This window comes from Pteropus medius, unplaced genomic scaffold, assembly GCF_902729225.1.
Source record: "Pteropus medius unplaced genomic scaffold, Ma_sr-lr_union100, whole genome shotgun sequence".
NCBI classification, from domain to species: domain Eukaryota; kingdom Metazoa; phylum Chordata; class Mammalia; order Chiroptera; family Pteropodidae; genus Pteropus; species Pteropus medius.
In genome coordinates, this window is record NW_024344378.1 from 22,497,861 (window position 1) to 22,521,714 (window position 23,854).

The 23,854-nt window shown below is 46.1% G+C and overlaps 1 protein-coding gene across 7 annotated transcripts; it reads right to left on the minus strand.

Moving 5' to 3' along the window:
* Positions 1-407: 407 nt before the first annotated feature.
* Positions 408-19,794, minus strand: ZFYVE27 (zinc finger FYVE-type containing 27). Of its 7 annotated transcripts, none has more exons than XM_039871578.1 (13): positions 19,595-19,792; positions 18,173-18,370; positions 14,897-14,967; positions 12,592-12,778; positions 10,169-10,264; positions 8,919-9,031; positions 8,048-8,187; positions 7,342-7,413; positions 5,908-5,928; positions 5,599-5,743; positions 3,358-3,404; positions 3,092-3,173; positions 408-2,037 (listed from the first exon to the last, which is right to left on the minus strand). In XM_039871578.1, exons 2-13 carry the CDS (start codon positions 18,367-18,369, stop codon positions 1,973-1,975), a joined length of 1,236 nt encoding a protein of 411 aa, XP_039727512.1. In that variant the 5' UTR covers position 18,370; positions 19,595-19,792; the 3' UTR covers positions 408-1,972. The 7 variants fall into 7 exon arrangements, with proteins under 7 accessions (XP_039727512.1, XP_039727513.1, XP_039727517.1 ...); XM_039871579.1 differs by lacking the exon at positions 19,595-19,792 and adding an exon at positions 19,373-19,571; XM_039871581.1 differs by lacking the exon at positions 408-2,037 and adding an exon at positions 2,413-2,906 and having other exon boundaries at positions 19,595-19,794.
* Positions 19,795-23,854: the final 4,060 nt, after the last annotated feature.

Sequence of the window (23,854 nt, forward strand, 5' to 3'; positions counted from 1 at the left end):
TATACCCCCATCTCACAGCCAATCTTCTTTCCGGCTGGCTCTCAGCTTCCCTGAAGGCTGATCCTTTTTTGCTTGCTCAGAGGGATTAGCTAAAATCTTTCCACTCTAAAGCCTGCATTGCTTAGCATTTACCAAGTTCTGGTCCAAACCAACCTCCAGCCCCCACAATTTGGTCACAAGACAGAGCCTCAAAGCAATCTGACAAACATGTGCTGAGCCCAACTTGTACAAGGCACGGCTTTCCTCCCCCTGCCCCCATCTCGCACCCAGACTCCAGCCTCCATACCCGCTCCAGCCCTGTCCCGTAGGCATGGCCCAGGTGTACAAACTCAGCCAGCACTGGGGGAAATCCAGCTCTCCAGCCTCAGGGAGAGAGGGTGACAGGAAGGACCAAGACAAAAACGGAAGAAGCTTGAGGCCTTTTTATTGACAATTCTCCAAATACACAGAAGTCCTATTAGTTCCACTCCAGTGTAAATGAAGCACAGGGTACTTAACGCTCATCTCTGAACAAGATAAAGAAGCCCACGCAAGGCCATACACCAAAGCCTGCCTGATTCCCCAGGGACTTGTACCTCGCTGGCCTGCAGCAGGTCCCTGGTTGCCACGCCCTAGCTAGACTGGGTGGCCTTACAAGAAAACTGGCCTAGGATGGTCCTTGTCTCCCCAACCTGCCTCCTCAGTCTCTGCTCAGGGTAGAGAAACATCTCCACTTCCTACGGACTCTGGGTCCCAGGCAGACTCCAGGGAAGCATCCTAGGGCCGAAGAAGCCCCATCTTCCTCAGCCCATCCCCTGTGCCATATGTTCCCAGGAACCATGCAATAAATAAATAAATACTTCAAAAGGCAGGGCAGCTCCAGGGGAAGGAAGGGGTGCCTGGGTCCACTCATGGCTTAGAGAGGCACAGAACCCGAGTCTAAAAGTAAATATGAAATTGTTGGAGAGAGGATGGGGACCCCAAGTGGCCTTATCCCACAACTGAGACTGTCCTGCTGGGGAACAACCCTGGAATCTAGGACCCAGCCCAGCGAGATCCTACACTTCCCAGGCCAAGGGTCAAGGGCTTCGGGACCTCTGCTCTGCTCACCTGGTCTCACACTCTGTGGGATGAGGGGCTGGGGAAGGGAAATATAGCTCTGAACCAGAGGAGAGAAGCCCAAGGCTCTGAACAGGGGGAACAGAAGTGATCTGAGTGCCTGGCATTTATCCAGCAGGGCTGAAGACACCAGGGAAATATGAGGGCTGACATTCGCACGTCAAGGTCTCCATAAGGCAGGGCTGAGACCCTTTGGGCTGCTGGGGCTCTCTCTGTTTTGCTCCAGTTAAGACTAAGGATTCTGCCAAGCCCCACTAGATGTGTCCTCCTCTGGGGGAACTTGAGAATTTCAACCCTGTTTCCAGAAGCACTTTTGGTCTTGTTAGCCCTGGCCACACTCTCTGGTGGGGAAATGACGAGATCCTGATGCCTAGAGGGACATTCAAACAGCAGAGTTGGGCATAGCACTCTGCAGACTCTCAGAGGCCAAGGGGCTGGCCCAGGACCCACTGAGAGGATGAATCTCTTTTCCCAACTTCTGAATCTCCGGTCTCAGAATTCCCAGCTGTGGAGAGACGTCCTGATTCTCAGAGATCCCAGTCCAGACCAGGCATGGTTCACTGCTGCCCTCTAGCTTACATTCCCGGCCCAGCCCTGAGTCCACTAACAGCCCAGGGAAGAGCAAGGCAAACGTGCCAGGGCCTCTGAAGGGCTCCTCTTCCCTCTAGGGTTTGAGGGCAGTCATTACTGGCCATCTTCAGGAGTGGGGAACAGTTCCAGAACCCAGCTGGAGATGGTAAGGGCAGGAAGGGGAAGCCTACCTAGAGTTCAGGCCACATTTGCCCAGCACACGCCACATGGGGCTAAGGGTGGGGACAGTGGGGTCTACTGCTGGCTCACGGACCGGCGCCCACTTGGACCCTCTCCCCTCTTCTCACTTGCTCAAGGTCTGGTTACACGAGGCACACACAAACACAGTCTCTCTCTGGGCTTCTGGGGCTGAAAAGGAGGAAGAACTTGGTGAGACGCTTTCTTGTGCCCTTTCGCTCAAGACCCGAACTACTAGAACCACCTCCCCCATCCCCGACATCCTGCAGAGGACCCACTGCCTGGCCCACACCCTCACAGACCTGGCTCACTAGCCTGCCCTCAGAGACCTCTCTTTTCATGGGAACCAGAGACTTTGGGGGTGACCATGGAAGCAGCAGGCCTCTCCCAGGTTCCATGCAATAGAAATCACTTTGCCACCAACAGAATACCTTTAGAAATGTTTTTTAAATAAGGTATCAGAAGAAAAATTACAAAACAAATTTTGTAATCTTACCATCCAGAGATAACCACATGTTTTAACAGTGGTTATCTCTGGATGGTAAGATTACAAAATTTGTTTTTCTCTTCCTCCTTCTTCTATAATTTCCATATCTAGTATAAGCATATACTACTTGCATGACCAGAAGGAAAAACAAAAAAAAATCCTTGATTTCTCATTGTAACATGTTACAAGGCACTACATAAAACGTGTACCCTTTTTAGAATGTGCATATGCATTTACCCTATGTGCACACTTGTGTTCTTCCTTTTGCAATATCTGTATTTTGTTTTGTTTTGTTTACAATGAGTATGTACAGCTTTTATAGAAGGAAAAGACGTTCTTTTTATTTTGGTAAAAGTATCACCAAGGTAATGAGAAAAAACATGAAATTCAGGATGATGGTCTCCTCTGGGGAAGGCAGGCGTGGCGCTGGGGAGCCTCGGTGGTGTGGCTATTGCTGCTCTATTTTTTAAATTCAGTGAAGCAGTCACAGGCATTCATTATTACGCTTCATAATTCAGCTACATAATATATATTCTTCTGCATGCATCAAATACTTCAGTTTTTTGTTTGTAAAAGGGTGAAGGAAGAGATATTACCACGGGCCAGACTAGGACCCCAAGTTATTTTGACCTCTCACTGACCCCTCACTCCTATCCTTAGGCAGCACCTCCTGAGAGGAAGTGGGAACCAGCCAAGCCCTCCCACTGCCCTGATCTCTGGGCTGCTTGCACCACTCACCTGTGGCCCCCATGGAGGACTTGGGTACCTTGAAGGAGCAGCACCGGGAGCAGAAGCTGTTTCCACAGTTACTGCAGCTCCGCTGCAGACGAGAGCCAGGGTCAGTATCAGATGCATCCCCCAGCCCTGAGCACATAGAGACCCCAGTACCCCTCTTCTTTCCATCAGCTGATCCCACCCAAGGAACCTGGGACTACTGTGGGACTGGAGAGGTGCCCAGGTGGGGCAAGACTGAGACCCAACAGGACACCCTCAAGGAGACTTACCCTCTTCTTCAGCACCGAGAAGGTGGCCGAGCAGCCTGTACAGCTCCCTGAGAAACAGAGGCAGCAGCTCAGCCTTGACCCAGCCTAGGCCTCTCAACTCTCACCTACTCCTAGGTCTTCTAAATGGGGACACTAAAGAGTAAAATCCAGATCCAGAGACCAAAGGAGGGAACTGATGGCTCCAGACTATACCCTCCTGGGGCTTAGAGGACCCACCCTTAGAGGTCCAGCCAAAACAGACAAGCATCCAGCAGAATCTACCCGCTAGAAACCACACCAACCTGGCAGGGACCTGACAACAGGGATCCCCTAGAGGAGGCACCTCCAACCACCTCAAATGAAACCTGCCTGACGTGACCCCTTTCCAAAGTGTCACCTTACAAATACTCCGCCCACAGGTAAAGAGAAAAATCTCTCCTAAAACCCCAGACCCTACTTTCTGTCATCTAAAGATTCAGAAGAACAGCTCAAAACCAGACACCGTCTAAGAAGATGTGCAGGGCAAGAGGTGCAGGCGCTGTGAGTGGCAGACAGAACGGGGTGAGCTAGAACTGGGAGAGAGATCTTGCCTAAACAACCAGACACAAGATGACGAAGCTTCAGACAATCACAGAGGAGTCAATGGCAGCTTAGAAAATGACTGGCAGGAGGTAAGGGGGGCGGTGTAAGACGAGATGAAAGATGGAAAAGGAGGGGAAAAAATCATTCTTTTAGAGGCTATTTCAAGGAAAGTAGGCCTAACAGAAGCTGTGCTCACCTCCCACCCACAAGCCAGGAAAATTAAAGATGGAAAAGGTGGGCTGCAACAAGGAAGGACATGAAGGGGGTGCACGCAGGTGAATGAAGAAAAGCAAAAAGATGGAGGCATACTGAGATCTGAGGAGGAAAAGACAGGCCACACTGGGTATTACGACTTCAACAAGCTCCAGGAGCAAAAGCAAACCCTGACAAGAGCCAAGAAGGTTCTAAGGGCTACCCCCAGAAGTACTGTGGTTCAGTGCAGACAACTCCATGCAGGCAGGGGGAACTGTGCTGGGGAGAAAAGGCAGGGTCCACAGTAGGCATGAAGGTGCTCCCAAAAGGGGACCAGAGAGCCCTGTGGGGCCAAAAAGAAGCTGATTTGGGTCCTAGAAAAACTTGAGAAGAGATAAGGTTACTGGAGGAAGTTTTCAGAACTTGGGGGCCCAAATGACTCCTATGATCTGGCCAGAGCAATTATCAGCTTCAGGACACACTGCCTTTTCTCCCCCTGCTCAGTTCCCCCAGGGGCTTCTCCTAGTGCACAGACCCTAGAAGTCTTTCCCACCAGAGTATAGAGTACAGCCACCCCGTCTTCTTCCCTGCCAGCTGACACCAGGCAGAAGGCAGGCTCTTTTTTAGGACCAGGGTGACTCCCATGTCACCCACTCTCTAGACTTCAGCCATAAATCTACCTGGCTCAACTCTCACTCTCTTGATCTGAGCCAGGATTCCAAGCTGTGCTAATGACAGTCAAGTCCACCCTTCTCCAAAGCTGCCTTGCTTCCTGAAACACCCCCAGCCCCCAGTAAAATAAGGAGTGGCCAATCTATGAACTTCACTGGGGAGAAGGGACTTCAGGGCTCTATCATGCCCAGAGGAAGATACTGTTTGCTTTGACTTGCTTCTACCTAGATAGGAAAGCTGCAGACAGGCTCCAAGGCGCCTGCGGGATGGACCAGGGCCTCTCATATTCACAGTGCCTCTTATTAAATGCCTACTATGAACCAGCCAGCACAGTGCTAGCTAGCACTTACTATTATCTCACTTGAGACCTATAACAACCTTGTGAGATAAGAACTTATTATCTTCCTTTTACAGAGGAGAAACGGAGGTACACAGAAGTTAAATAATTTGCCCAAAGACACCCAGTGGAGCCGGGAGTTGCACCAGGCAGACTCCACACTCTGTTCTCAGGCACTATGCCACACTGCCTTCTGAGGTTCTGCATACCTCAGGATGACATCTCTCTGCAGTCCTGGGGTGACGTTTCCAGAACTGAGGTCCTTATCTTCCCACGAGCTAATAATGCTCAATGAGGACACAGAGACAAGAGAGAACCCACGCTCACTCTCTCAACAGCCCCGCTGTGTGTTTGCTAATTTTCCAGGGTTCCATGGACACAGCTTTACTCCTCGCTGTTGTCACAAACCAGTACTCACAATTTCAAGAGTTTGCCCATAAGGCCATGGCTCCCGCCCCGTGCCTGTCCTCTGGACGTACCAAAGTTGTTGGTGGGGTACCGCTTGCGGAGCCGCTCTGTGAGCCGTGACACCTTGCTGCGTAACACCTCATTCTTGCTCAGGAACCCGTTGTCCTGTAGGACCAGCTCATCCTCTGCTGGGCATGGGGCACCCTCATCATCCTCCTGTGGGAACAGCTCCTTCCATTCCTGCCCACCTCGTGGCAGGGCTCCAGAACCTGCGTGCAGAGGCACCCCAGCACGGCAGACCCCACAAGGCATGGTGACCGCTAGCTCGGCTACCCTCCCCTAGCCCAGCCCCGGCCCCCCTCACCCAGGTTCCTACTTACCAGCACCACTAAGTGGGTCTCCTGCCTCCCAAGGTGAGGGGTAGAAGGAAAGAAAACACAGAGAGAGATAGCAGAAAAGAAGGTGCTAGGAGGGGATCCGTAAGCAAAGGAAACACTTAAGTATGACTCAGTTATCTGAGCATGTCCCAAAGGGCGACATTAACAGAGGCCCCCCATTTGAGGCCAACATCAAATAAGTTTGGGAGAAGCTATGTACTACTGTTATTCAAACTAGGTAAAATTAACTAATTGAGTCATTATTTTAACAGAATAGAAAAGAAAATATCCCTTTCAATGTATTTTTCGAGAAACTTCTGTTTCAATTAAGTTTTACATATATTACAGACCTAAGTGTGAAATGGGCCAAGATGTACTTGTGTTCCTTAATGTGGGTTACGAACAAAAATGCCTGAAAGGCCATTATATATATTCCCTACCACCACCGCCATCAAGATTCACAGTCTACAATAGTACACTAAAGTCTCAGAGAAATCTCATAGCAGCTGAAAACGCAAATGGCTACGTGAATGGAGATGATGTATGAGTGAATGGGCGAGGCATAAACCACAGGCCTGGTGGCAGAAAACTCACAAGACTCCACTTCTTACATCTCACTTTCCCACTTTACAAAGAGACATAAAGAGAAATGATTTCCTACTATAAGAAAACAATAGCTCAAATGTGACAATAAGTGACAACTGCCACTAGGACTCAGTGACCAGGAAAGACGGGGAGTGATGGGGACTATGTGACTTCTCTAAAAAAGATAGCTGCTCTTCAGCTACACTGACTGCTGCAGACTCGGGGCTTCCAGAGCCTCTGGTTTTTCAGAAAAATTGAAAATCCAGACTTTTCACTGAAATCTCCATTTTTAAATGTTGGCGCAAAAAAGTTTTTTTAAAGGTTTGTATGCCAAATAAAAAACACTTCTGCAAACTATCAGTTTGGACCACTGTCTTAACACCAGGAAGGCTGTTTAACTTTCTCTGACCTAGCACTTGGCCATGCAACCACTTTCTCCAACCTTCCCTCCCTGCCCCCTAAAATGACATCTTTCAGACCTCAGCCAGCCTAAGAGTAGTCAGAGACCCATGGCAGTGCCCTCCCTCAGATCTGCCTTCCCCACATCAAATGGGCCAAGCTCCAGCCAAGGTGCTAAATGATCTGCCTCCCCTGGCAGGGCACATTTCCAGAGGCTTCCAGAGCCAGCCCTGCCTGGGCACCAGGACAGATGACTAGATCAGCGACGGGATGGGCAGAAGTTCAGTGGCATCCTTTCATCCAGTGAGTTCTAGCTCAAAGCAAGTTTCAGCCTCTCGGCTGAATATAAGGGAATTTTTAAAATTCAGACTTAGGATGTGAGAAGCCACATGGCTCCAAGACCACCCAACTTCTTGCCTGGTCAACAGAGGGTGTTGGGTAAGGGCCACCCACCTCAATTGCATCTTTAAACTCTTCATCAGGCTCAGCCTCCTCAGCCTCCTCCACACTGCCTGGTGTGAGGTCCTGGGAAGAGAGACTCTATTAGAGAAGGAAAGGATGGCAGCCCTGCCCCCTAAGGCAGAGACCACCTGCCCTGAGCCAGCATCCAGGTTTCTCAAAACAGCTATTCCTGCCTCAGAGGAAATGGCATAACTGCAAGAAAGAAGAAAGTCACAGGAAAGAGGGTACTCTCTGACCTAGCAGGGATAGGGAAATGGGACCAAGACCATGAACAGACCTCCAGTGGCTGTACAGCACAGTGGCTGAGAGTACGAGCTCTAGAACCACAGGGCAACCGGGTTAAGGGGCTCGAGACTCCTTAAAAGACTCCTGGCCCTACCGCCCTCGCCTAACTACTCCGTGCCTCAGCCTTCTCCTCCACAAATGAGAATAACCTCGTCCTCAGAAAGAACCTACACTTTGTGGGGTTAACATCTATAAAGTACTTGGAATAGCAGAGTAAGTACTCAATAAACCAGAGTGGCTATTATTACTACAATTATTATTATTACGCACTTCAGAGGAGATGAGGCCTAGGAAGAAACAGGAACTACAAAAGAGGCCAGTCCAGGAGCTATGGGGTATGAACAAGCTGGTAAAAGGAAGACCCTGGAAGGTGCTTATAGCAGGCTCTGCCCTGAAGTTGGGGGATGCTTACCTCTGTGGGTGTGGGTGCAGGCGTACAGTCTGGCAGAACGCCCTTCCCCCCAACATCTGGAGGTGGTGGGCTCTGGAAGGCACCCTCTTCCTGCTTGGGATGCAACCGCCGCTGCAGAGAGGCCCTGTACTCTGACACCACTAGCCAGGGTGAGGACAGTGGGGTGGGAGGCAGAAACAGGATGGAGTGAGTGACACTTTGGGTCTGGCTGCCTCTTCCTCTAACACCCCATTCTTTGCTGCAGGAAAGAGTCGCCCTCCTAACTCTGAACAAGTCACCTAACCTAAGCCTCATAAACAAAACAGCGATACCACCACCCACCCCCTGAGATTACTATACAGAGATTAAATGTAGTAAGTGCTTGCTAAATAAGGGCTTCTATAATTAACTGCCTGACCACAGGGAGGAAAACAAATATAGCAATCACCCAAACAAATGTACAGGCCCAGGCGTCTGTGACTCAGGACCTCCCCAGACTGCCTCACTGCTTTAGAAGCCAGATGGCTGATGGGGACTTTGGGATCACACGAAGATGTGGCAGCAACTCCAGATGGCTGTATCCCAAGAGGCAGATGGCAGTACCTCATCCCTCCCTCATCTCCCAGACGCCACCATATTATGTAAGCAGTGAGTTACCTGCTTCAGAAAGGCAGAGGGACCTATACAGTAGCAACCTCCCTTGTGTCCCACCTAACATCTCAGAGAGGCAGAGCCCAATAGAGCCCTCTGAGGGACGACCCTAGTGTGGTGCTGCCCCCTTGTGGGAGGTCCAGCAAACAGACGATCAACTACAGAGACAGATAAACAAGGAGGAGCCTAACCAGCCCTCAGAGCTGGCCTGACCCCAGCTGTCAGGCTCTCCAAGACTTACCTCGGAAAAACTCCACATTTCCCAGAAAGAGTGTGCTGTTTAAAAGAGCAAGGACCCAGCAAAGAGGCAGCAGATACAGCACACAAACCGTGCCCAGAAGAGCCCCATAGAACCTGGAACAACAGACAGGAACCACAGGATCATAAATTCACACAATCAGAAGGAAACCAACCTGGAGCACATCAATATGGGTCTGGGCAAAAAACAGCTCTGAGCACAGTTAATAAACCAACAAGGTCTAGCTAATCAAACAAGTGGGCAACAAAGTGAGGAGGAAAGATTTACAACCCTAAGGAAGTGGCTGCTTGCTAACAACTGACTTTGGTGAGGCTGCAGTGGTGGCCCTATGAGGCTGGGGCCACATAAATTGGTTCAGTGTTCATCATTCCTCAGGCTCTAGACTCTGAAGTCTAGAATAAGACAGCCTTGGCTTTGAATCCAGCTTTGCCACTTCTCATTGTATGCCCTTAGGCAAGTCCCTTGGTCCTCCAAGCAACACTTCCTTCCTTTGTAAACTGGGGATTAAAATAGTGCCCATCTCCCAGGGTTACTAGGAAGAGTGAGGCAATACACAGAAAGGGTTGAGCACAGGGCCTGGAACAAAGGGGAAAACTAAATAAATATTAGTTGTCACTATTATTTATAAAGAGCCTCAAAAACAGTCCTTCCATTTGATCCAGTAGTTCCATCCTTGAATTTATGCTAAAAAAAAAATTCAAAAGATTAAAGCTAAACCGATGACAATGTGCACTACAGGGTGAGTAATAAAAAGTACAAGCTGACTAAATATATAACCAAATGATTCTATAAATTATAATATATTCACCATCTATATTAATGTGATATTACAAATAATTCCAAAAGTCATGTAGCAACCAAGAAAATCATTTATGATATAAGTAAAAAAGAAAAAAGAAATCTCGCATACACTATGGAGCTATAAAGTATATGCATATGATAAACTCTTGAAGTCAATCTAAACATAAGATCAGCTGCTCTATCAAGGTGGGAGATTACATGGCAAGTTATTTTTCTATTACTAAAATATTTTTACCAGACCTAAAAGAAGGTACCCAAACCACAGCAGTTTATTTGTGCCCACAAGCCCAGGTGCATGTCTGCACACAAGAGCCTTAGGGGCTCTCTTCCCATGACCTAAGGGCACAGCGGTCCTCTCAAAGCAGCTGGCTTTGCCTGGGGCCGCAAACTCCTCCAGAGCAGCAGTGGTGGAAGCTGAGGGGGCCACTCACTGTGAAGACACGGTGGGGTTCTCCCAGTGCAGCACACGGTAGGCGGCTTCGCAGGCACAGCACAGGCGGCTCAGGAAGGCCTCCAGCTGGATCAAGCTGCGGACACAGGGGGCGTCTGTGAACAGAACGCCCTGCCCTGCTCACCCAAGGGGCCTGACAGAGCTCTGCGGTAGCAGAACCTAGGACTCCAGAGGCACAGTTGGCTCGGGATGGCCAGTCTCTTCAAACCCACTGGAAAGGATAAAGAGCCTGACAGTTTCAGTCACCTTTTTGGAAGCCCTGCTGAGTGGAAAGAAGACAATGGTCTCTTTCCAGCTATTGATGTGGGGCCTTTACCTAACTGGGCAATAGTTTTCCTCTATAAAATGAGCAGTGTACTCACCTCACAGATACACTAGAGCTGTGAGGGCAAATGGCAAGAGGTAGGTAGATCAATATGTCTCCACCTGGGGTATAAGGCAAAATCACTTGGATAGTTGTTTTGTTTTGTTTTGTTTTGTTTTGTTTTGTTTTAACGGATGCACTCCAAAAGCAGAGCACAAGTTTGTGCAATGAGTACCCAGACTTTGGTTTCTGAAAGGGTCCTTGGAGAAATGGCTGATTCTAAAGCTAGAGCAGAGAAAGTATAAGATGAATTTGAACATCCTATTGTACCATAAAGTAAGGAAGCACTCAAACATGATGGGACATAGTGAAAGAACACAGGAGCTAGTTCAAAAGAGCTCCTACTGCCCAAATCTAGGACAATTTGAAATCAAAATACATAATAACAGTAATGGATTATAACTCATTGAATTAAATAAAAAATCTTGAGTTCATATTAATAACAAGTAAGAATTATAGTAGAATGCCAGCTTATAATGACAACTAGAAAATCACCTTTGCAATCATCCTATGAATAAATTGGTAAAGGCAAGACCCATCAATGTATTTACTTAGTCTCAAAGTATACCCCGCCAGATTACTAACTCTAAAGCGTAAAGTGATCATTTTATAGTGGAGAAACCTTAACCAAGGGATCAAAGTTAAAATCTCCCATGAGACAGACGGACATCGTGTACCTCCTAACATAATGCACTGACAACGACATAACATCACTTGACATTTCCTGCCCAAAATGCATAACTCAAATCTAATCATGAGGAACCAAACAAGTCCAAACAGAGGAAAATTATACAAAATAAGAAGTGTGTTCTATTAAAAAATGTCAAGGTCATGAGAAACAAAGACTAGGACTACTCTAGGTTACAAGAGACTAAAGAGACATAAAAACTAAATGTGTCATTCTGGATTGGATCCTGGATCAGAAAGAAATTTATAAAAAAGACCTTATTAATACAACTGTTAAAGTTTGATTATAAACTCTATATTAGATAACAGTACTAATACTAATGCAATCAACATAAAATTTCCTAATTTTGATTATTGGGCTATGGCTATAAGAGAATGTCCTTGTTCTTAGGAAATACATGCTGAAGTATTTGGGGTAAACAGGCATAATGTTTGCAACTTACTTTCAAATGGTTCAGGAAGAAAAAAATAATGTGTGTAGAGAGATAGATGCAGCCAATGTGGCAAAATGTTAATAATTGTTCTGAGTAAAGGGCATATGAGAGTTCTTTGTATTATTCTGCCAACTCTTCTATAAGTTTTAAATCATGTTAAAGTAAAAAGGTTTTTTAAAAAACTGCAGATACCCAGGCCCTACTCCAAATAACTGACTCAGATTTTCTGGGGCTGTCCTCCATTTGTTTATAACTTTTTTTTGAAGTTCCACAGATGCCTCTGCTGTATACCAAGAGAGGCCAGCTTAGGGAGGGCTCAGGAAATGGCAGCTGGCACTGAAGCTGTTACATCAGTATTATTCAACAGTCTTAAGGTGCTTCCACAGAAGTATCGCCTCTGTCACATTTAGGAAGTTTCTCCATAGTGCAGTGACGATGACTAATATTTACTGGACATTTCCTGGGTACTAGACATTCATTTAATCTCCACAACCACCTATGAGGTAAGCCTATTATTATCTCATTTAACAAATGAAGAACCCAAGGCACAGGGAGGCTGAGCAACTCGTCCTATGCTATACAGCCAGTAAATGTAACAGCTGGGATTTGAACCCAGGCAGTGCTTCATGTGGGCACATGCTTAGTCAAAACCCTAAACTGTCTCTCTAGTGGAAAGAACACAAGCTGTGAAACCAGCTGGATCTGGATTCTCATCCCTGCTCGGGCACTTTCTAGCGGCATAAGCCCTTTTCCTTGTCCATAAATGGATGAAGATAATAGTAGCTACCTCCCAGAAGTGTTAAAAAGATAAAAGGAAATAACATCTGTAGTTTGCCTAATACGATGCCTGGCACACTCAGTGTGGTGGGAGGTGTTACTGTGACTTTCCCTCACCTCCCTGGCCCCTTCCATACTCACAAGCTCTTCACCTCAGCCACGGCCTCTGGGCGAGACAAGCGAACTCTTTGCAGGCCCTCCTGCCTCACACTGTGATACCTCCTCCGCGTGAGCTCAGACTCGGGTAGCTGGGCCCGGCAAACCTCCTGCAGGTAGCCCAAAAGGGCGGGCACTGAAATCACCAGGGCACCCACTGAGTACCATGCACCTATGGGATCAACAACACTGTCAGTAAGCAGGTAAGGACCAGGAGCCTCCACCCGCCCAGATGTCCACATGCTCCCTCCCTTACCTCCTCCAGGGCTCTGCTGAGAGGCCTTCCCTGATCACCCCCTAGGAAACAGTGTCTACCCCCTCACTCTTGAGCCCCTTAACCCAGTTGTATTTTACCTCAAAAAATTTATCACCACATGACAAATTACAAGTATGGTCATTGTCTCTTCCACAAATGTAGGCTCTTGAAGGCTGAGACTTTGCCTATTTGGTCACTGCTATAGCCCCAGGCCCATTTTTTTTTTTTACTATTAAAAACCCTATGGTAGCTTGCAGTGGGTGGCTCGTTCCTGGATCTGGCTGCCAAGAGTCCCCAGTGACTGACATTCTGATCTCTGGGCCACTGGGGCAGACTAGAAGCCTCTCCTTTGGCTTTTAGGGTACTCCAGACCACTGTGGGTTGAGAAATAGTGAAGCTGAAAGAAAATCCAAAGAAGGAACTTTGGTACAACCAAGGAAGGCTGACAGAGCACTGGGCACAGAGTAAATGCTTGTTAAGTATCTGTCATGTGAACTGATTTGCTTTGGAAATATATTCAGAAAAACCTGAATAAAAACACCCTGGGAATGATATCTGAGTTTTCGCCAGGTAAAGAAGAGCCCTACTGAGGAACAACATGAGATATTATATGAAATGGGTTTATATTCAACCTACTGAATCCATATCTCCATAGAAAACAAAACGCCCTTGAGAAACGTGAGTTCAGAAGAATGACTACATGCAGAAAGGACTCGGCTCCTCAGAACATTCTGTCCCAGGTCCTTCACTCATTTTCCCTGAGGGGTTCAACTTTTTCTGTGGCCATCTGCCAGTCCCAACAAGAGAAAGGGCTGGGTCACAGCATATCTTGTTATGAAAGGTCTCCAGGAGACATCACTACCTGAGACCCCTACAGCCACCCACCCGTCCACACGTCTTCCTCACTGGCAGTGACTCCCCGGTAATGCCCACCAGGCTCATCTGCTGAGCCAGAGAAAATCAACAGATGTGGCAAAAATCTCTACCAGCTCACCTTCCTGGTTCCCTCATTCCATGTCATGCCCCAAATGACCTCCAAATCAGCTCAGAAGCCAAAATGGAAAAAGGTCAACGCATCAGCATTCACTCAAGAAAAGCACGATAACAGATATGCAGAGGATGTGATCCAAGACCCCCAGGGGATGCCTCAAACCACAGAGAGTACTGCACCCAACATATACTGTTTTGGCCCACACGTACATGCCTATGATAAAATTTAGTTTATAAATTAGGCAATTTCATGGATAGAAGATTCATTCTTACTGTAGATCTTAGCAACCTCAGCATACAATTTTTTTCTTAAGTAGAGAACTTTCACCTTTCACTTAAGGAAGTTCCTTAAGGCTTCTCTTTAGCATATCTGAATTGCCAGTATTGCTACTCTTGTACTTTGGGGCCATTATTAAGTAAAATAAGAGTTACTTGAACCCAAGCACTATGATACCACAACGGTCGATCTGATAACCCTAGGCCGCTACTAGGCAGGTAGCATATACCGTGTGGGTACACTGGACAAAGGGGTGACTCACACCCCAGGCAGGACATAGCGGGATGGCAAGAGACTCCATCCCACTACTAAGAATAGCACCCAATGTAAAACTTATGAATTGTTTATATCTGAAATTTTCCATTTAATATTTCTGAACCATGGGTGGCCATGGGTAACTGAAACCACGGAAAGCAAAACCGTGGATGAGGGGGCCTACCATAATGTATTGGCTGCTTATTCTGTGTCAGGCACTATGTTAAGTGTACACAGAATATCTCATTCCTCACAACTACCCTCTGAGGAAAGCACTGTTATTATCTTCCCTTTACGGATGAGGAAAATTAGGCCTTAGGTAATGCCAGCAGCCCAGCCAGGATTTTAGCCCAGAGTGCATCTCTCCAGAGCCTGTGTTCTGACATCAAGGAGACACATAGGGAGGCCAACTCCAAGGCAAAACCAGCAGCTCCTTCACTCAGGGCTGCTTCTCGAAATTCCTCCCCATGTTTATTCACAAAAAAACCCTGGCCCCTAGAAGCACTTCTTACCCTCATTCAAAGTGAGGAACAAGATGTTGAGGCCCAGGCAAGTCAGCAAGGAACACAAAGGCATCTGCCACCTGCAACACAGAGGGTCCTGGTCACTAAAGATGGCCACTCCTCCAGCTGGGAAGTGGGGTGAGTCAGCCCTGGTGGGTCATCAAGCCAGGAGCAAGAGGAGGGGCCTGGAGCTCAGACTGTTGAGGAAAAACGAAAAGTGGGCCTCTCACTTGGATAGGTGAGTGAGATGAGTTAAGGTCACACATTAGGTCACAGGGTAAGAAAAGGCATCCTCTCAGAACTAGACGACCTGTAGAACTGTCTCCAAGAAGGAAGAAAAATTCATAATATTATCTATTAAGAAACCTACTTAATACTGTTTAATCTGTGTTTTCTAAGGTTCTATTCTCTTTAAAAGGTGACAATGACAAACATTCTTCTTTAAAATTGCCCTTTATTTTTTTACTGAGATATAATTTACAAATAATACTGTTTCTTACAGCTTCAGAAGAACATATATATATTCATTGCACAACATTCATCTAATACAATAAACGAGAGAACAAAATATGAAGAATTTCTTTGACCCCTTTTGTGACTCTCTTATTTCTGCAGTTTTGAGTTTGTTTTAAATGTACATTAATTCGAAAGAAGAAAAATACTTTACTTTATTATATTAAAAAATGAAGACGAAACCAGGATGTAGCATTCTCTCAGCAAACATGCCCTAAGTAAACTGGAACAGATGGAAGACCCCACCATCACGACCTGATGGCAAAGCGGAAGTCCCCACCAAAGGAAGAAAGACCAGAGATTCAGGTTGCTGAGGACAAACACTGATGGCCTAGACCTTGATAAAAAGACATTTAGTGGGGAAAAAGAGGGACAGATGTCATAAGAAAGTAATGAAGTCTAAAAAGCAGTGCCAGTGTATTTAAAGTCAGCCATCAGAACAGAGAGACAAACAGACAAATAAATAAACAGGGAAGCTGCTGGCAAGCAATGTATTCAAAACTTAAAATGTATTTTCCTTTGCTCTAATTGGGGTATTTCAGAGTTACTAAATGAGGTTAACTAATTTATGTGCTGCTTTTATTTCTTAATAAAAGTTATAGCAAGGGAATGCAATGACCTCTCTGCCTTTCTCTTAAAATTCATCACACTCCAACTGTACCACCTTAATTAGGCCTCTGATCCATCTAGTGGCAGCTACCTGGGTAAAAGCAAATTAAAAGTCAGTTCTAAAGCCAATCCCATTACGGAAATAGAAGTATCACACAGCCACTGAAGTCACTTTCATTTTAAAGCCTCTCCCATCCTGTCTTCACTGACACTTTGGATGTGGAGACCCTCCTACTAGAGTAGCTGATCCCAGAAAAGAGGAGTCTTTTTAAAAATCTATTGCAGCTCTAGGCTTCAGACCTAACAGCCGAAGCTCAAGATTAGGTCTCTCATCAAAGTCAAATCCTCTTTACTAAGAAAAGAACAATCAAATGCACAAACTAATCTGACAGCCACTTTCACAGACCAGTGCTCTGTCTCCCAGAGGTCCGAGACCACAAGCTCCTGGGGGCTTTTTAAGCCCAATGCTTCTATTCCATCCAGCTTTAATCAATCCCACCACATCCTGAGATTTCTAATTTCATAAAATGGAAAAGGCCTAACACATTAGTGTCAAGAAGCACTAACAGACCAGTGGTGGAAAAGGAGAAGGGCAGGATATATTTAACTTTTATGCTTTGCCACAAAAGGGAAAACATAGACACACAGACACACAGACATAAGTCTGCACTTACATGTGCACGCACATGAGAAAACACCAGAGAGCGCAGCCCATGCTCTCCAGAGCCTACCCCCGGCCCTAGGGAAGACTGAAGTTCATTTCAGATAGTTGGTCATGGTGGGATTATAAAATGAGCCCCTCCTCATATTATTTCACCATCCTTTGCACCAAGAGCACAATGATCTAATAGTAGAGAACTGACTAGCTCATCTCTAGAGATAATGCCATAAATTATAGGGGTTCTGAAAAAACAAGACAAATTTAAGGCCTTGGTCAGAAAGTTAAAAATAAACCTCCTACTATTCCCACACTGAGGTAAGAATGACAACTCAATAGCACCCTTTGAGGTTAACCCAACTCCAATCTCCCTTTCTCCTACCTATCTCTCTCAAGGATCTTAGAGGGTTGAAGTTCTCTATGAGAATCTGATAGAAATTAGAAGCTTCTCCCTAGGAATATACACGTGTGCCCACACACAATTTTTCATTCTGTTTCAGGAGATTCACTGACCCCTAAGGCCCCATTCACGGGCTTCAGGTTAAGAATGTCTGCTCTTTAGGACAACCAGGTTTTATGTACTCCCAATGAGATGCAATGTTAGGACATATGACCTTTGTTTAAAATTTTTTTTTTATTTGAATCTAATCCAACCTTTAGATCTAACTTTCAGTTCATACCACGAGGAAGCCACCAGACATATCTAGGTAGGAAATTCTCCAGGACAGTCAGCTGAGTCTCTTCAGCAAGTCAGTGTCATGAAAGAAGAAATCATTTTAGATTGAGAGAGATTTAAGGGACATAATAACCAAATAGAATGCGTAGTCCTGGACTGTAACCTGATTTGGCCCAAAAAAATTGTAAATGACATTCCTGGGACAACTGAGGAAATCTGAATATGAACTGGGTATAGGATGATATCAAGAAATTAATTTTGTTAGGTATAATGTTACTTCGATTATGAAAAAATGTTCTTATTTAGAAACTGAAGTATTTAGGGAGTGGAATGGCATGTAGCTATAAAATACTTTAACATAGGAAATAAGATGAGCTCAAAAGAGAAAAAGAAAATTGTGGAGGATGAAAATTGAAGCAAAATAGGAACAAAAAATATTGAGACCCATAATTCTAAAGTATTAGTAAAAATAGTACCTGCTTCTTCACAGGTATTTGTATTTAACTTACGTTCAAAATTACATCCTAATTTTAATATTATTATGCTAATACTGGGAGAGAAGAAGAAAAAAAAAGCATGCTCCAGATATAGAAGGCCCAATGTTCAAGGTTAGTTAGTGGTCCTGAGGTCTGAGCTTATTCAACCACAAAGAAGAAACTCAGGAGAAAGGCCAGATGGTTCCCAGTGCCTACCTCTCCTGGGCTGGGCCTGAGACACAGGGTGGACCTGGAATAGCAGAAAAGACAGCCCAGTCACTGCATAAATGTCCAGGCACAACTACATAAGGCAGAAGATCCAGCAGGTCAGAACAACTCTACAAAGTCTGTACCTGAGCAAGTACCGGACACCATCACCTGCGTCCTTCAAGGGTTCCAGGTAGATCTCAAGCCTCTTATAGGACAGAACCAAGTTGAAAAGATCAAACGCCGGAGACTTGGTAGGGGCAGGTGGAGACTCCGGGGAAGTCTCAGGCATCACGCTGGGGCTCGCCTCTGGCCCACACCCCTCACGCTCTGATGTCTGCATCCTGTAACCACAATAATTCCCGTCATTTGCATCATAATTCCAATGCTCAAAACACTTCCACTTGCAATATTTCAATGGCGCCTCAAATAAACCTGTAAGGCAAGCAGGGCTGCAGGTGGAATGCCCATTTCACAGAGGAGGAAACACATTCAGCAAGGTAAAGTGAATTATCCAGATATATAATCCTGCTCTTCTGACTCTCCATCTAATGTTTTTTCCAACAGACCCATCAAGAGTATAAACTGTAAAGACAGTGTAAAGACCAAGCATACACGGTTGTTGAAGGGAGGCAGCCTGGGGTTTCCAGAGAAATGATATACTGAAATATTTTTCTCCCACTCTTCTCCTGGTCAATTTCTACTCATCCTTTAGGTATCTGGCTTATACATCACTCTCTTGTTCAGAGAAGTCTTTGCCAACACCTCCAGTCTTAACTGGGAGACTCTTCCCAATGCTCCCAAAAGATCATTTACTCACATTACCGGGATTTATCACACCAAAGTAAAACTCCCTGCTTAGTTATCAGTCTGCCCCTCTTAACTTTGAGCTCCACCAAGTCAAGGACTATGTCTTTCATTCACCACTGTTTCTGCACCCAGTGGGCGCATAATGAATGAATGAATTACCCATCCTCCAGGACCTCAGTGCTTTTTCCTGCCCCATCCTCTAACCCTTCCCTCCCCATTCTGTTCCCAACTCCCTGGACCATCCGTCCCCTTTCCCCCTTGACCCCGAAGGGGCAGTCAACACCTTGCATAACATCCCATTACCATCGCCCTTCTCTGATCAGGGGAGACACAGAAAACTCATCCTCTTTCCTAATTTCAAAGTCCAACACAAACTCTAAGCGGAAAACAAGGGGGCGGAACCTCGGCGCACAGCAACATAAACCAGTCCGAAGCAGTGAGCTGCAATCTAACGGAGGTCAGGGGGAGTGACAAAGGAGCCACCGGAAGCCCTAAATCCCCGCAGGCCGAGCTAAGAGGAACTAGGACGAGCGGACCCAGGGCGAGTACGAAGTAGGAGTCCAGGAGAAGGTGAAGTAGGTCAGCGCCGGCAGAGTCCTGGACCACGATGTCTGCATCCCTAACAGCCTGCCGCGGGCCTGCGGCCCAGAGCAGGGAAGGCCACGCGTGAGATCGTTGGGCCAGCAAGTGGAGGCCTCCACTGCGTCCAGGTGCCCAACTCCGCGGAGACGATGGGATGGGAGGGAGCGGCATCTTACCTACGCGGTCGCTGAGTGGTTTGGGGGAGGGGCGAGGACGGCCAAGGGGAACTGATAGGGCCGCTGGGCCCCGGAGCGTTTCCTCAGGCCCGCCCCACCCCGACAGCGCGCTTCTCCCCTGGGCCGCTCGGAAGTCGCAGGCCAGAAAACCTCCTCCTCCTCCCAGCCGCCGCTTCCTCGAATTGCTCTGCGGCGGCGTGCCGTGACGTCATCGCGCCCGCCCTGCCTCCGGCGCGGCTCCCAACCTTAGCTCCTCCCACTCTTGCACAGCACAGGTAGGCGCTTTTGTCAGCCCTGCGCCTTCGCACTTTTTCCATCTCAGCCCCGCCCTGACTCAACTGTGTCCCCGCGCGACCCCTTTTCGCAAAATCCTGCGGAGCCCTGGGAGCAAGCGTTTTGGGACCTTGGCCCTCGCTTTCCCCGCCTTGCTGTGAAAGATTCCAGCAGAGAACAGTTGGCAAAAAGCTAAACTGAAGAATTTACGTCTGTATCTTCCTTCCTCACCAGCTTTAGTACTCAACTCCCCTCCTCGGAACTGTGAGCCCACAAAAGGCAGACACCTGTATGCCCTGTAGGCCAACAATAGAATGCAATTCTGTTCAGTGTTTTCTGAGTAGGTACTGTGTACAGAGGCCTGTGCAAGCCTTTCCCAACTCAATCCACTTCTCACTGTGATTCTTGGTTAATCTCCCTTACAGCACGATTCCGATGGCTTTGCATTAAGAATAACGCCAGCGCTTATTTACTGAGGGTTTATCAACCACCAGGCACTGGACCAAGCTCTCTATAGGCATTTTCTTATCTAGTCCTCCTCCAACAACCCTATTAGGGTTATCACCATTTTACAGATGAGGAATGTGAGACATGTTAAGGAACTTCTTCAATGCCACTCAGCCAGTATGCAACCAGAAACTCGTTTTGAACCTAATGTGTCATCTGACTCCTAACACCCCAATTATACCACAGTCATGTTAGTCTGCATTGACTTGCCTTATTCCCTGCTACTCCACTTCAGGAGTCTCTTAACTTCAGCCAGCTGAACCCCTCCATTTCTTGTGCATTGCTTTGCTTGGGCTGTGAGCTTAGCAAGAAATGCCCTTCCCCCTGCTTTGATGCAAATCCAAACTATTCATCTAAGCAGGAGTCAAATGTCTGTACCCCTTCCCTGATTGCCCCAGCTGGATGTCCCCCTTCCAAACGGCCAGAATGTAGACAAATAAAATTTCATATACAGTAGTCCCCCCACTTATAGAGGGGAATATGTTTCAAAACCCCCAGTGGATGCCTGAAACCCCAGTGAATAGTAACGAACTTTATATATACTATGTTTTTTCCTATACATACCCACCTATGATAAAGTTTAATTTATAAATCAGGCACAGTAAGAGATTAACAGCAATAACTAATAATAAAATAGAACAATTATAAATATACTGTACTAAAAGTTATGTAAATGTGTCTCTTGTGCTCTCAAGGTATCTTATTGTACTGTACTCATCTTTTCACTTAAAGGAAGCACTTTACAGCTTAGCTTCTCTTTGGCACATCCAAATGGCCAGCATCACTGTTCTTGCACTTTGGGGCCATTATTAGGTAAAATCAAGGTTTCTTGATTTTACACGAGCACTGCGATACCGTAACAGTTGATTTGATAACCAAGACGACCAAGTGACTAATGGGCCGGTACATGCATATACAATGTTGAAAGGCTGGACTGTAAGATGATTCACATCCCTGGCAGGACAGAGCGAAACAGCGCAAGATTTCATCATGCTACTTAGAACAACACACAACTTAAAACATATGAATCGTTTATTTCTGGAATTTTCCATGTAAAACTGTGGATAAGGGAGGACTACCGTATACCACTAATTATATTCAGAAATCCCCCTACTTTTTAAAGAAATGGGCTTGGCTTTGTGGCTGGCCCAGGCTTGTCTGAGAGGCTCTGACTCTTCTCTTCAGAATGAGAAGAAGTATAGAACTTCCTCTAGAATGAAGAAATTTTTTTCTTCAATATCTTAACTGTCTGAAATTCTACCATCAGTAATTTACTCCAAAGGTAAATTGCAGTCCCTCATCCTCGAATTTGCCTGGATCACTGGCCTCGGGCTGGCTGTAGCTAGTAGTATTATTGGTTCTCTCTTCTGGCGACTATAGAATTGAGGGATATTATTCAAGAACTCTTAGATATTATTTGAGGGATCACTGGAGGGTAGAAGAAGCCTCTACAGACCAGAAAGGGACAAAGTCGTGGCCAACATCAATGAACAAAGGCTCCCCCTGGTAATTAGAGACTAGTCAGCTAGACTCCACTTTATGAGGTCTGACTCGGATTTTTTATAATTAAGTTCTCATAGTTCCTTCTTTCCCTCCTCCGGCGTTCTGAGTTTTCACTCTTTGCCTCAAATCCTAGTGCCACTGATACTTTCCCCCGGATAGCAGACAGGTGAAAGAAACTAAGGGAGAAAATAAAATAGTAAAAGAGGAATAACACCTTAACTATAGCAAGAGTGTGTATAGCCCACATAATTGACTCATAAACCTCACCGTGGCCCTTGGAGAAATACTAAAGGGAAAATGCTGGGCAAAACAAGCTGAAGAAACAGGAGTGGGAAGAGAGAAGGGGATGTCTAAGCACAACTTCCTCCACCAGATGGCTCCCTCGCACACGCTCACACAGACCTTGGGGTTCCTGGCTGTGGTCTCCCATGTCACTATTTCCACAGTACAGGCATACCATTAAGCTTCGCTTTATTGCGCTTCACAAATGTCGCATTTTTTACAAATTGAAAGCAAGACCCTCCAGCAGCAAAAAGATTACAACTCACTGTATTGTGGTGGTCTGGAACCAAACCTGAAATATCGCTGAGGTATGCCTGTATACCAGATCTTTTCATGCTTCTAGCTCTGTATTCATTTTTGTGCTTCTAGTTCGATGAGTTATCGCATGCTGTGTAACAAATTATTTCAAAACTTGGTGGCTTAAACAATAAATACCTATTTTCTCCCATCGGTTTTTGGCTTTTGGATGGTTTTGGTCAGGAAATCATGAGCAGTTGAGTGAGCAGTTTTGGCTGAGTGTAGTCAGATGTTGCCCAGGGCTACCGTCATCTGAAGGCTTGATGGAGATGGAGGATAGGCTTCCATGATGGCTTCCTCACATGGCAGACTAATCGATGCTGATACTCTCATGCTGACAGGGTGGCAGTAGGTTCCAGTGCCTCATCACTTAGGACCCTCCAGAAAGCATCTTGATGGTCCTCATGACATGGTATCTGACTCTCCCCAGAGTGAGAGATCCAAGAGGGCACAATGGCAAGAAAGCACAAGTTCTTCTATAATATATGCTCAGAAGTCACACACAATATCCTATTGGTTTTATGGGTCTGAACTATTCAATGTCCCAATGCATAATGGGAGGATTATACAAGAGCACATCTGCCAGGAGGTGAGAATAATTGGAACCTGGAGGCCATCTTGGATGTTGGCTACTGTGTGCTGCTCTGTCGGCTTAGAATACCCTTCCTTTTCCAGCTGACCCCTTCCCACTTACCTTTTACAAAGGTCAAGACCTTTGTAAAACCTACCCCAAATAATTCCTCATTTCCTTCTCTGTGTTTACATAGAGCTATATTCCATCTCTATTATGCACCTAACACCTCACATGTTAATCTGTCTCCTGTATGTGACAGTTTGCCTCCATTGTGCCCCAACTTCCTGAGAGCAGGGAGACTGAGACTTAACATCTTGGCAGCCTTAGTTTCTAAGAAATAAAGTGTCACGTGTTTAAAAAATATATGCTTCCTTTAAAACATAAAATAAACAAGTGTTAATGAGGATGGGGAGAAATTGGACCCCTTATGCACTGTTGGTGGGAATGTAAATGATGAAGCCTCTATGAAAAAACAGTATGGCGGTTCCTCCAAAAACTAAACATGTCGATTAAAAATAAACGTTACCATATGATCTAGCAATGCCACTTCTGGGTATATACTCAAAAAAAATTGAAAGCAGGGTCTCGAAGAGATATCTGTACACCCATGTTCATGACAGCATTATTCACAATAGCCAAAAGAAGGCAACAACCCAAGTTTCCATTAACAGATGAATGGATAAAACAAAATGTGGTGTGTATATACAATGGACTCTTATTCAATCTTAAAAAGTAAGAAATTCTGACATACGCTACAACACAAATAAAACTTGAGGGCATTAATGGTAAGTGAAATAAGCCAGTCACACACACACACACACACA